General features: G+C 35.9%; 1 protein-coding gene across 1 annotated transcript in view; it reads left to right on the forward strand.

Moving 5' to 3' along the window:
• The window catches only part of MYO9A (myosin IXA), a 158,315-nt gene that overhangs the window by 68,464 nt on the left and 75,330 nt on the right, over window positions 1-14,521 (forward strand). The window contains exons 14-17 of the mRNA XM_080929818.1: window positions 542-737; window positions 5,868-5,987; window positions 10,791-10,866; window positions 13,207-13,353. Of these exons, the coding sequence (XP_080785944.1) occupies window positions 542-737; window positions 5,868-5,987; window positions 10,791-10,866; window positions 13,207-13,353 (539 nt within the window). The remainder of the gene's footprint in view (window positions 1-541; window positions 738-5,867; window positions 5,988-10,790; window positions 10,867-13,206; window positions 13,354-14,521) is intronic.

Consider the following 14,521-nt stretch of genomic DNA (forward strand, 5'->3'; position numbering starts at 1 on the left):
TCAAAAACAACAAAGGTACTTCATTTTTGTGTACCATTCTTTTTTTGTGCAGGGTCTAATATTTATATACCAACTGGCTAGTATTCAGTTCTTTTACATTTCTAACTTTTTTATCATTGAATGAGACAAAGTAAAACCAAGCTCTACCTTAACTATGATATTTGCCTATTTTCCTTCCACCTGCAGTTTTTGCCAGTATGTTCTATCCCCAGCTTTACTGCTTTTCGTCTAACCTGTCCACTGATCACAATCAAGAACAAGTGAGGTGCTCTTTTTTCCTGTTTTTTTTCAAGGCTATCTTACCATTTTACCAAATACCCCTTTAAATTAATTGTCTAGTAATCCATAATAAAATTAGAGTATTCACTATTTACATAAAGTCGTTTTAGAATTAGCTGGCACGTTTTAGAAGGTACCTGGCCCAAATAACTGCTCAGAATAGAATTCAGTTCTATAATCTCTATCCACCCACCATTCAAATCTACTATCTTCTTGATTTTAAAAGTCTTTTTCAGAAATAACATTGGCACTTTTTTAATAGGATTTTCGGGAAAAAAATACAGATCATATGCGTCCAGACATTGTGGCTCTTCTGAGAAGTAGCAGGAATGCTTTTGTTTCTGGGATGACTGGCATTGATCCTGTAGCTGTTTTCCGATGGGCAGTTCTCCGAGCATTTTTCAGAGCTGTGGTTGCTTTCAGGGAAGCTGGGAAAAGACATATTCAGAGAAAAAGTGGTAAGCCAATCTTGCTAGTATTCTTCCACGATAATGCTTTTTATTCTGTTCTATTTACTTGTCATACTCTGTAATCATGTTTCATAGCTGATAAATCACACACTCCTTTAAGTGTCTGTTTCTATATGTATGTGGGCGTATGTTGCTATATTTTCATTAATAGATATTGATAAGAATAACAAGTGTCTTAGTTAAGGTCACTATTGTGTGATGAAGCACCATGACCAAGGCTATTTAGAAAGGTGAACATTTAATTGGGGGTTGTTTACAGTTTTGGAGGTTAATCCATGGTCATTATGGTGTAGGCAAGTATGGTGCTTGGAGCAATATCTGAGTGCTAACATCTGATCTGAAAGATTCAGGCAGACAGTGAAACTGGGCCTGGCAAGAGTTTTTCAAACCTCAGAAGTCCAGCCCCAGTGATACCTCTTCCAAAAAGGTCACACCTACTAATTCTTCTCAGATAATTCCATCAACTGTAGACCAAGTATTCAAATATATGAGCATACAGGGCCTACTCTCATTAAAATAATCACAGTGTGATTAAATTATGAATAATAATGCAAGCTGGTAATCATATAATGATTCAGAATTTGATTTTAATATTTTCTCCATCTGTATATTTTTTTCTATAAATTCAATCATAATTTAATACAAAAAAGCAAATTAGGAAACAAAAATGTTTGGGTCAGGCTTTGTAATAAGATAGAGTCTCCTGCCCCCATCACCTTATCTGTTGACCAGTTTTGTAAGTCAGAGCACTTTTTTTTTCCTGTTAAAGAATGTTCTGTTCATTCAGGTTTTGTTTTGTTTTTCTTAACTTGATAACTCGGTTTATTGAGTTTCTAGTTTGAAATTTATAATTTTTTTGGTACTTCTTTCTTTAAACCACGAGAGACTTCATTTTATATTGTGCAAGAGGTCAAATTCATAGGCACACGTGGTCATTTGGAATGTGTATAGTTAGAATCTTCTAATTTATATGTAATTGAGACATGCCTTTCAGTAGGATTATACAAGTGCCTCCTTGTTCTTCTGTGGATCCAAATTAACTTGTATGTGGTAGGAGTAAACAAATCTTCAAAGTCAGCTTTTAAACTTTAGTTCTTACTTTTCACCTGACTTTTCCAGGCCAGTTTAGTCTACATAGTGAGTTCCAGGAGAACCAGGGCTATTTAGAGACTGTTTCAAACACAAAACAAAATATCCCAACAACAAAAGCAAAAAGAAGTCCTAGGAAACCACAAGTAACTTGATTTTTAGTAGACTTTCCCACTGTCTTAGTCAAAGTTCTAATGCTGTGAAGAGACACCATGACCACAACAATTCTTATAAAGGACACCCTTTAATTGGGGTTGGCTTCAGAGGTTTAGTTCATTGTTGTTATGGCTGGATTCGGGCAGTAAGCAGGCAGACATATTCCAGGAAGTTAGGTAAGAGTTCCACATCCAGATGGACAGGCAGTAGGAAGACAGAAACACTGGGCCTAACTTGAACATTTGAAACTGGAGAGTCCCTCTCCTATCAATGACATACTCCTCTAACCAGGCCACATGTACTTATACAAGACCACACCTCCTAAACCCTGTCAAGTAGCCCAATCCCCTAATGACAAGCATTCAAACATATGAACCTATGGGGACTATTCCTGTGCAAACTACCACACCCCCCATGGGAAATATGAAAGGGAGTTATTGTGGTTGAAATGGTTACTATGATAGTATTGGCCTGGAAAGGTGACTCAGCAGTTAAGTGCACTGGCTGCTTTTCCTGGAGAGGTGACTCTGCAGTTAAGTGCACTGGCTGCTTTTCAAGAGGACCTGAGTTCAGTTCCCAGTGTCCATGTTAAGTGGCTCACAAGCACTGGCAGCTCACACTCTAGGGGAAAATTAGATATCCTCTTCTCCCTAGAATTGCACTAAAGTGTTCACATACACACAGAAATAGGTAATACACACAAACACATTTTTAAAAAGGGTAATAGAAACATCAGGGAAGAAATAAAGAGCTCCATTATAGTTAACTACAAAAAGATGGATAAGTGTAATTTTTACATTTTCTAGCACTTCAATTTGAGAGACAGATGCTTAAAAGTAATAACTCTCATTCTATGCTGATGGTCATACTGTTTAAAAGATAAAACCTGTTTAATAGTAACAGTGTAAAGAAAGTGATAAGTGTCACTTTTTGAGCAGTTGAAATAGTTTTTTAACTTAGACTAGTTATAAATTACTACGTTAATTATAATTTTCATATAAAATGTTTACTAATTAAAACATTTTTGATATAAAAGAAGGTAGTGTTTGAAAGAAAAGAAAACTAATAATGTCTTAATATGCAGAAAGCAAATAACATACTTCCATATAACAAGGAGTTCAAGAAAGAAATCACTAGAAAAGATAGAGGAAACTCTGAGTTGGAGATTAGAACGAACAAGCACAGTCTCTACTAATTAATCCCAGCTTGGTCAGTTTATATTCTTTCAAGCTCTGTTTATGGGCCAGAGGACCATAGCAGTTTTGCCTGAAAATGGACATTGGTTACATGGTAATGATATAGTTGTTTTATACACTACTAGGAGAAAACCAAACAGTATGTCACAACGTATAGAAGATAGCTCAGAAAGTGCTTTTAGACAGGTGTGTAGCTTTCAGAACACCTGCATTATATATCCAAATGTCTAGCAATTAGCCCAGTGTTCTACTGTTTCTAAGGGGCTTGGACAAAAGGATTAATACAACACAAGCAGGGCATTGTGGATTAGATTGGACATAAATGAGGACAGTAAAAACCAAGCAAACCCAAACAGTATTATCAATTGGTTGAGTGGATTATAAGTATAGTTCACATCAAGACAGTATTGTCCACTTTACCTGACTGCCCATGTGCAGGCTGGTCTGATACCTGGTCATCAGGGGTAAATTATTGGTAATAATGAAAATAGAGTATTTCCTATTAAAGTTTATGTGACAGTGAAGTGATGTTAAGCTATTGTTCTATAAAAATTTAAATATTTCTAATTATTAATTATTATCTTGGCTAAATGATCCATTTAAAAAACAGTTACTTTTTTATTATCAGCTGGTTAAAATGTTTGAAATGGATCTTTTAAGTCTGAGATTTTTATGTATTATCTATTATAAGATTACACTTTCTCTCTTAAATGATGCTTTTTATTTTTATTTTTATTTATTTTTTTATTGAAAAACTTTATTTTAAAAAACAAAGATAAATGTACAAATTTTTAAGCCTTTTTGCATAGAAGTATATGAATACTTTTTTAAGGTTGTAATTAAGTATTTGTGGGTACATATACATACACATATGTATATATGTAACAATAATATAAGAAAAGAGGGTATTAATTTGAGGGGATAGGAGAGAAACTGGGAGGGGCTGTAGGAAGGAAAGGGGGATGTGATACAGTTCTATTTTAATTAAAATATATTCTTTTTTTTTTCTTGAACTTCACACAGTCTGTGAGTTGTTTCTGGGGTGTTCAGAGCTTTCTTGGGTTAGTATCCCATTATTAGTGACTGCATATTATGTCTGTTCTTTTGTGACTGGGTTATCTCACTCAGGATGATATTCTCCAGATGCATCCATTTTCTTAAGAATTTCGTTAAGCCATTGTTTCTGATAGCTGAGTAGTATTCCATTGTGTAAAAATGATGCTTTTTTAAAATAACCTTTTTTGATTTTTATTTAATTATTGTATATATGTGAGTACACTGTAGCTGTCTTCAGACACACCAGAAGAGGGCATCAGATCCCATGACAGATGGTTGTGAGCCACCATTTGGCTGCTGGGAATTGAACTCAAGACCTCTGGAAGAGCAGCCAGTGCTATTAACTGCTGAGCCATCTCTCCAGCCTGGTTATGTTTGATTTTAAGGCAGAGTCTCATTTGTATCTCAGACTAGTCTTGAATACACTCTTAACTGCTGAGCCATTTCTCCAGCCCAATGACGCTTTTTTAAAAACTTAACATTTTAGTTTTTATCAGTTTGATAAAATTCTTGAAGTAGATTTTCTCTTTTTAAAAAGACTGCTACTTTTCTGTACAATCTTATGATTAATAGAGTGTGTTTTCTCTTATAAGTGTAGATAATATTTTTTAAATTTAGAAATCTAGGTTAGGAAATTTCAATGAGATGGAAGATTTTTAAAAACATTTTGAATTAGTCTTTCTTTGAACTTTAAAATTACTATCTTAGAAATATTTGTAATTTATAACACCGAGACCCATTCCTAACTGCACAATAAAGTGTACTAGTGGCGCTCAGTTCATTCTGTGTCACTTAATTAGTCTGTAGATTATACTGTTGTCATTTTTAGGAGCAAAATTGTTAAATGTAGCCATTCCTCCCTTACTCTTAAGGTAATCTGAGAGAATGACATTCAAGAGTTCATCTCTTCTGAAATATGGAAACTCTACTCTACCTTAAATCATCTTCTGGCTCATAGTTATGGTATTGAAATTGTCTATCCCCATGCCTTACTGCTCAAATGTCTCACTTAGTACTCATCTGAGTGCTTTGGTCTTTACTCTCGTCTCTTCTCTTTCCTGCTCGTAATTCACTTACCTCCTTTCCCAGCACTGAGGTGTGAGTTCTCCAGCTATTTCTCAGATTATGAATGTCTAGTGCTGCTCAGGCTCCCCTCAGTGCTGTGCTCTGACTTATTCTTAGCACATACTCCACAGACACTCACAAGACATGTGTGCTTCATTGCCAGATTTGTAAAAGATGGTACATTTTTCATAATTGTTTGGGTATAATTTCTCTCAGATTCTATCAATGTTGCCAACTATATGCTAAAGATATTTCAGAAAGGAATAATTTTCCAAGAACAACCAGATGATACTACTTGTTTAAAATGTTCCTTATATTTTAATCTAGAAATTTTAATATAGCATTAACTCAGAATACATGGATTAATAAAATAGCTGTTTGGCATATTTGAAGAGAATATTTGTATTTTTAATAGTTGGAGAGAATTCTTTATGTTATTTAATATTTAAATATATATCAAGGCAGTTGGCATCATTATGTTTGATTCTCTTACTGGTTTGGGCTTACATAATGTCTTTTTCTTTTTTTCATTTTGTATTTTGTTTTGCTTCTTAAGGACATGATGATACAACACCATGTGCGATTTTGAAAAGTATGGATAGTTTTAGCTTTCTCCAACATCCAGTCCACCAGAGGAGCTTAGAGATTCTGCAGAGGTGCAAGGAAGAGAAGTACAGTAAGGCTTCAAATCCTCTTAACCCTGTGTTGTCATATCCATTCGTAAATGGAAATCAAGAGCATTCATGAGTGTAGCATGGAGGTTGTGTAGGACATGCCCTCCACAATCCTTTATGCAGACTCTATTGCTTTCTCTTGAAATGCCAACATACCTGTTCTTTAATGTGGGTGATTTTGACTGTCCCATTTGCTCTGCACCACATTGTTAATTATCTAGGATGCCATCACTGAATTGGTTTCCAGTTTTGTCTTGCAAATATCTGACTAATTGCATAGAAATAAGCAGCAATTATTCTCTTACTTGCTTTTTGAATGTTTTAGTGAAATGTAATTAAAGTAAAACAAGAGAACAATTTGGTAAGTTAACACAGAGATTATGATATTAATCACTTCCCAAAGCTTCCTCATATCTGGCTAAATTTTGTAGTTGCTTATGTTTGATTCCTGCATTAGCAGTGTTATAATTGTGAATCTCTAGAGGATGCATTTAAGTTGATTTTAACCCTTGACTCAGACTTTTTGTGTCTGATGTAAGAGAACTCACCACATCAGAATTTTGCATAAAAAGTAACATTTTGAATACATATCTGTTTATTATTTAGAACTGATATAAAAGATGCACTTGATCTTCATTTCTTCCTTGCCTTTTTGTTAGTCTATATGAACTAGGTTCCTTGGTCTGCTGTGTAGTTAGAGTAATTGGCTATACTCCTAATGCAATAATAAATGAGTTTTTCAGAAAATTAAGTCATTTGTTTATAGTGGGCCAAATTTACTCAAGATCTGCATTGTACATTTAATAAATTGCCACACATTTACTTTACAGCTTTTACTAGAGTTTTCTAGTTGAAACTCCATAATATTTTACTTAATAGAAGAAGAATTTAAGTAGATATGCTTAAAAATAAATTCAGTGAGTTCTTTTTCACTCTGTTGGTATAAGAAAATATATTATTTACTTGAATATATATATATATACACACACACATATATATGAAGAATAAAGGTAAGTCATTTTAAAAAGATGCCTTTAGAATTTATTTTTAATTATTAAAATTATTTCTACGGATACATAGTCCTCATTCTGATTGTTCATTTTTATTTTTTTAAGGATAAAGTGGAAAGTTACTAATTTTTTCCAAGATACAGGTTTTTATTGGGTAGCTGAGGCTATCCTAGAATTCACTGTGCAGATCAGACTAGCCTCAAACTCATAGAGATCCACTTGCCTCTGCCTCTGGAGTGCTGGGACTAAAGACATGGGCCACTATGTTAGGCTAACAGTAAAATACAGAGTCAGATGCTCTCAACCAACCATTGAACTGAAAACAGGGTCCCCAATGAGGAATTAGAGGAAGGACTGAAGAAGATGAAAGGGTTTCAACCTATAGGAAGAACAACAGTATCAACCACCCAGACACCCCAGAGCTCCTAGGGACTAAACCACCAACCAAAGAGTACGCATGATGGGACCCATGGCTCTAGCGCATAAGTTAACAGAGGATGGCATTAATAGGAGGAAAGGCCCTTGGTCCTGTGAAGGCTCCTTTCCCCAGTGTCCTCAGTTTCTTAAAGTTTGCATGAAAATCCTAGAGCAGACTTTCTCCAAATACTTAGAATCAAGGCAAAGATGTTTCATGTACCCACTTTGATACAACAGAGAGATAGAAAAAGAATTAAAAGTGAAGAATTAATGTGAATGGCAAAAAATCTAAAAAAAGTTTTAGAACTAAAACTTGAACTCAGTAGTATTGTAGAGTATCTAATATTTATACAAAATTTATTTTTAGCCCTAAATACTTGGAAAATGAAGTTTATAAATGCCTTTGAGGCAGCCAGTTCATTCCTAAATTTTACAAGTGTGGGACTGTGTGACAAAAGAACTTGGCAGGTGTGTCACTTCTAATATTATTAGAAAAAATTGCCATTCTTATTTTGGTATGCCTTTATTTGGTAGGCACTGTATGTATTCTGAGCAGCTCCATTCAATGTTCCAACAGAGCTCCCAGCCAAAAGGTAACAAGGACTGGGTTTCCTCAGCAACTTGTCTGGAGGACCTGAGAGTGACTCTTCCTTCTTTCTAGTCTCAGGAGGACATGGTCTTGCTTGCCAGCTTGAGTACAAGCCTAAGTAGAGACCATGACTGAGAATGATCTAATAGGCAACTCCTAATTCTCAGTCTTTTGGAAACTTGTATAGATGAGCCTGGTAGCAGACTTAAAATGTCATCTTCCTGTGGAGAGTGGCCCAGTGGTAAGGCTCTTTTTGTATAGCATACTCAAAGCCTTGGATTTAACACATGGTATCGCAAAAAGGGAGGGAAATGGAAGGAAAGGAACAGAGGAGAGATGGAATTCTGTGAACCAAATAAGAAGTACAGGAATGGATTCATGTAAACATGGTGCTGAGATAGTTTAGTGGAATAAAGAATTAGCTCAACAAACTAATGGCATTGAACACCTTGGTATTTATTTGTTAAAAGGGAACTCTTTGTCAAGTTCCCTTGAAATGATTCATGCTGTTTTGAAGATCAAAGCCATTAAATTTGTAAGAAAACTTAAGGTATATAATCATCAACTAAAAGTAGAAGAAAGTGATGTTAGAGTTGAAAACTTAATGCTTTTCAAATAATGATAAGAGAACTGTAAGTTGGCTATAAGCATCTGTATCTGTCTCAGTCATTGGCTGGGTAGAACCCTCAAAGGACAGCCACACTAGGCTTCTGTCTGCAAGGACAACACAGCATCAGTGATAGTATTAGGGTATGATGCCTGCCCATGGGATGGATCCCAAGTTGGGATGGATTCCAAGTTGGACTGGTTACTGGACAGCCTTTCCTTCAGACTCTGCTCCATTTTTTCCCCTGCATTTCTTTTAGACAGAAACAATTCTGGGTCAGAATTTTGAAGGTGGTTTGGTGACCCCATTCCTCCACTGGGCCCTGTCTATCTACTGGAGGTGGTCTCTTCAGGATCCCTCTTCACATTGTTGGACATTTGGGCTAAGGTCAGCCCATTGTGTCCTGGGAGCATCTCACATTCCAGGTCTCTGGGACTTTCTAGAGGTCCCCCCCTTCCCCAGCCCCAGAGGCTCTTTATTTCTACTCATTCTCCTGGCCCTATGGGCTTTACTCCTGTTTCTCTCCCATACCGGATCCTGTCCCCTTCCCCCATGTTCCTCCCTCCCTCTCATCTCCCACAATTATTTTGTTCCCCCTTCAAAGTGTGATTGAAGCACCCTCACTTGGGCCTTCTTTCTTGTTAAACTTCTTTGTGGGTTGTATCATGGGTATTCTATACTTTTGACTAATATCCACTCACCAGTGAGTAAATACCATGTCTTTTTGGGTCTGGGTTACCTCACTCAGGATGATAACCCTATGGAAGTGTTAGGGAAAGGATTGAAGGAACTGAAGGGGATGGCATCCCCATAGGGAGACCAATAGTGTCAACTAACCCAGACCCCTGGGAGCTCCCAGAGACTAAGCCAATAACCAAAGAGCATACATAGGCTGGTACTGGCTGGTCTGAGGCCCCTGGCTACATATGTAGCAGAGGACTGCCTTGTCTGGTCTCAGTTGGAGAGGATCCGCCTGATCCTGTAGAGACTTGTGTTCCTAGGGAAATGGATGCCTGGGGAGGGGTGTAGGGAGAGGAGGATGCTCTCTCAGAGGCAAATAGGAGGGGGAATGAGATGAAGAATTCCAGGAAAAGGAATCAGGAGGGAGGGCAACCTCTGGAATATAAATAATTAATAATGGAAATATATATATATATATATATTACAGAAAAAAAGAGACTAAACACCATATCACAGCCTCAGAAACAGCATCTTTAGTGGTTTATTATTCCAATACCCAACAGTATACTTAGAAGAAAATATAATACAAAGATTTATACCTGTAGAATAATTTAAGAAGTATCATTTTCTTGAAAATGTATTTTATAGCTATGAGCATGGGTATCATTTCATTGATTTGACCCTTGATTTCTTTTAGTGATATTTATAATTTTCAGTGTAGACATCTTGACTTACTCTGTTAAGTTTATATTGTTTTGATTTTATGAATGGAATAACTAGTCTTTGATCATTCACTACATTTTTATAGTTTTATAGAGTTGATTTCTACATACCAATTTTATTTTTTGTATTTTTGGTGAATGTATTAGTTATAAAAGATTTTTATAGATTCTCTTTAGGATTTTCTTTGTATGATTGTGTCATTTTTCATAAAGGTCTTCAATAAAGATGTAGGACTTTTTCCTTTCCAATGAATTTTAAATGTTTGTGTGTATCTATACATTATGAAATTGATGACATTGTATTTACTGAGCCTGCAAGAAAATTGTTTTTAGATATTCTGTTTTAAATATTTTAAATATCTGTAAGGAAAAACATTCTTTGGCTTTCTGTCTTTATTTGTAAGTTCAATAGATCTCTAAAGTATATATACATATCAGCAATGTATTGATTGCTAAGAAGTGATACAAAGAGGTCATGTCAGACATGTTTTGAGTATCAAAATAGGTGAATTATAGATACATGTAGTTTTCAGCATGCTTACTTTTATATTTCTTAATGTTAATGCCTAAATGAAATAAATAAGAATTTTTTTGTTGAATTTCCTATTTGGCTTCAGTTAATCAAGTTCTGGTGGTGATAGTTACAGAACTTTTCTTAGTATCTCACATTTATCAAATGTTTAAAGCTTAGTTTATTAATTCTTTAGAAATATTTTTCTTTAGTATTTTAAAAGTACACTAATTTGTTCAAATTTTCTAATTTTGTTTTCTTTTGTTAGGTATAACTCGAAAAAACCCAAGAACACCTCTTTCTGATCTTCAAGGGATGAATGCTCTAAATGAAAAAAACCAACAGTAAGTTCGGTATATGTTTACAAGGCAGTATGAAATTAATAACTGTCTTCTGTTTTTTGGACATTGCTATATAACCTGGCATCCTGTGATTTTCTTGCCTCAGGCCAAGTGCTAGGATTATAGATGTGTGCCACCACACTCAGATTTATGTTTTTGCATATTTGTGAGAATGTGTTGTGGGCATGTTTGTGTGTGTAAGGGTGAATGTATCATGGCATATGTGTGATGCTCAGAAGATAGCCTGGGATGTTAGTCCTGTGTTTTATCTTTTTTGAGGTGGCTGGATCTCTTTGTTGTTCACTACTGTGAGGCTATCTGGCTCACAGGTTTCTGGAGATTGTCCTGTCTTCGCTTTGTGTCTTATCATAGGAGTTCTGGGTTTATTGATGTGTCATGGCATCCAGCTTTCACCGGTATGTTCTCCATAAATTACCTATCCATTCCTCCTACCCCCTGCTTCTATAAGGGTGCTCTCCCACTGACCCACCCTCTCCTGCCTCCCCATACTAGCAGTCCCCTACACTGGGGCATGGACCTTTGGCAGGACCAAGGGCTTCTCCTCCATTGATGCCCAACAAGGCCATCCTCTGCTACATGTGCAGCTGGAGCCAAGGATCAGTCTATATGTACTCTTTGAATAGTGATTTAGTCCCTGGAATCTCTGGTTGGTTGGTATTGTTGTTCTTATGGGGTAACAAATCCCTTCAGCTCCTTCAATCCTTTCTCTAACTCCTCCATTAGGGACCTTGTTCTTAGTTCAGTGGTTGGCCGCAAGCATCTGCCTCTGTATTTGTCATGCTCTGGCAGAGCCTCTCAGGAGACAGCTGTATCAGACAGCATGCATTTCTTGGCATCAGCAATATTGTCTTTGTTTGGTGGCTGTATATGGGATGTATCTCAAGGTGGGGCAGTCTCTGGATGGCCTTTCCTTCAGTCTTTGCTCTAAACTTTGTCTCCATATTTTTGTTCCCTCTTCTACGAAGTTGCCATGTATTTTAAACTAATGAATAAATATATTCTACATGTTCATATGTTACTAATGTGCATGATTTTCAAAAGTTTCAAGTTTTCCTTTTCCGTATTTATAGGATTCTTTCCTTTTTCTTAAGAATATTACTTGTAACCCCTTTTCCCTCATACCTAGATAGTTTTCTTCCTAGATTTTTTGCTGCTTGTTTATATTTGTTTTAATTTTGTGTTTTGAGACAGGATCTCTGTAGCTTTGGGTGTGCTGGAACCTCACTATGAATAGTCTGGGTCCAAACTCCCAGAGATCCCTCTGCCCCTTCCTCCAGAGGGCTGGAACCACCTTGCCTGGCCTCCTTTAAGTTTTTTTTTTTTTTTTGTTTTGATTGTTTTGGCTTTTTTTTCATGCTAGGTGCTTTCCTTGGATGTCTAGTGAATATTGGTCACCTTTTCATGTTTAAGGTTGACTAGCAATAAGGGTATGGGAAGTCATCTCCTGAAACCTTAGTATGTTTCCCTCTCCCTTGGCAAAATTGTCCCCCACAGTGTATGCCAACTGGCAACTTAGATTATATAACGGCAGTTGTTCTCAGTCTTAGAAAAGTTGGATAAAAAGACTGAGTACCTCTATTTTCAATATTGCCCACAGGTGTGTGTATTATTACTGTCCTCCTCACCTGTGCATACTGTTGTTCAGATTACAGACTTTCTTCTTCCACCCCTTGTCCACAGAAAGAACAAAACCTGAAAAATTAATGTCACCCACATTGCAAAGATTGTTCTCAGCTTATTTTCTCTGTTCTTAAGTATTAATACCTTTGACATATTATTTGTAATTTTTAATGGCTTCTGTAGAGATTTATATGTGCTATCTTCACTGGAAAGCCCTTCATTAATTACAGTGCTATAATTACTGGACATTTGTTCATTCCTCTGCCTCTAGTGCTGATAATAGCACTCAGTCTTTAGCACTTAATGTATTTGGTTGATGTATCAGGAGCATGTGTGTTTATGATTAAGATGTTTCAGAAAGAAATTGGTACTGCATAGATTCATGTGACCTATTAGTATTATAAATCCCAGTGGGAGCTTTTGAAAGTTCTAGTAGAAAAGAAAGGCATCACATGTTAAAGCATACAACTCACATATACCACTATATTAATGATGTCACCTATATGATGTATTCATTTACCTGTACATTTGTATATGAATGTGTCTGAATGTGCTAAAACTTTTTTCTGGTGGTCATTGTAATAAAACTTTTGTGCTGTTTAGCATCTATTAATGTTCCATTTCTATAATATATTATACTTTATATTACTAGAATAATTAATATAAATAGAATAATTCAGCAAATTATACTTTTTTTTTCAGTGATACATTTGATATTGCCTGGAATGTCAGAACTGGCATTCGCCAAAGCAGACTACCAACTAGCAATACGTCCTTGCTTGATAAAGATGGTATATTTGCTAATGCAGCAAGCAGCAAACTCCTGGAAAGAGCACATGGAATTCTCACGTCAGTATTGGTTATTAATAGACTTTTTAAAGGAGTATTTTACTAAATTTTCTTACTGAACAAATAATGAGAGATTAAGTATTATTTTCATGGATATAATTTTGATTGTAAAAGACTTAAATGTACTTAGTTTGTAGAACTGTGAGTCTAGTGCATTATAGGTGTCATTGCTTTGTTTTCTGATTCAGTTTAAGTTAAAAAGGGTTACATTATTAACTGCAGAGAATGAATATTGTTACTTTCTTCTAGAGAAACAAAAAACGTAGCTCTTTTAGGATTTCCTGTCATTTTTGCAATTATTCTTCAGATCTAGCACTTGGACAGGAGAATGGCAGCTTGTACAGTGTCATCTCATCTCACCTTTCCCTCCTGATGAGGACCAGTTAGACATGGAGATAAGTAGGCACTGTGTTCTGTTGACTCAAATATATTTTAGTTGACAGCATTAATGTATTTTAGGAATTTTTCCACCATTTATTTTTAATGTGTCATAAACTAGATCTATACCTGAATTGGTGTCCTGAATCTTTATGGAAGTAATTGCATAATAGTAAATTACACAAGTCTTGTTCTACTCTGGGAATGTGTCCTAACTCACCTAATTCTCTCATAGATGCTACGAAACACATGGTTTCCCTTTCTTCCCTTTACAGTCTATCATAGTAAAACCAGGGGGTAGAGAAATTCTACTTTGGTAGGTGGGAAACTATTCATGACGTCCTTTATAAACGCCTCAGCCAGTGTTCTAAGCATTGAACTGTATTTGCTTTTTCTGAACCCTTACTAAAAGTTCACCTTCATTTATGAGTAGGTATAATGAATAGAAATAAACTTCAGTTTTTAAAATGAAAGATATTTTACTGAAATGTATATTTTTAACTATTTATGAAATTTAGGCATATCTTAAAAATCTTAATATGGTAGGTGTTAGAAAGTACAGCCTACCTAGATACAAGATATCAAAACTTACGGTCAGAGGCACCCCCACATCACTAACCTTCAGGTTCTGGTACAGTGCTGGTGCTCCCTCCATGTCTCGTCTTCTCTTACTTTTTTCTCAGTGCTTAATGGAGTCAGATAAGGTTCTGTACAGAGGCCCACATTCTTCAAAGGAGGAGTTTAGTTGCCCTGAGAAACTCCTTTATCACTCATTTATACTGTAGGTTTT

This window comes from Micromys minutus (genome assembly GCF_963924665.1).
Source record: "Micromys minutus genome assembly, chromosome: 16".
In the NCBI taxonomy this organism is placed as follows: Eukaryota; Metazoa; Chordata; class Mammalia; order Rodentia; family Muridae; genus Micromys; species Micromys minutus.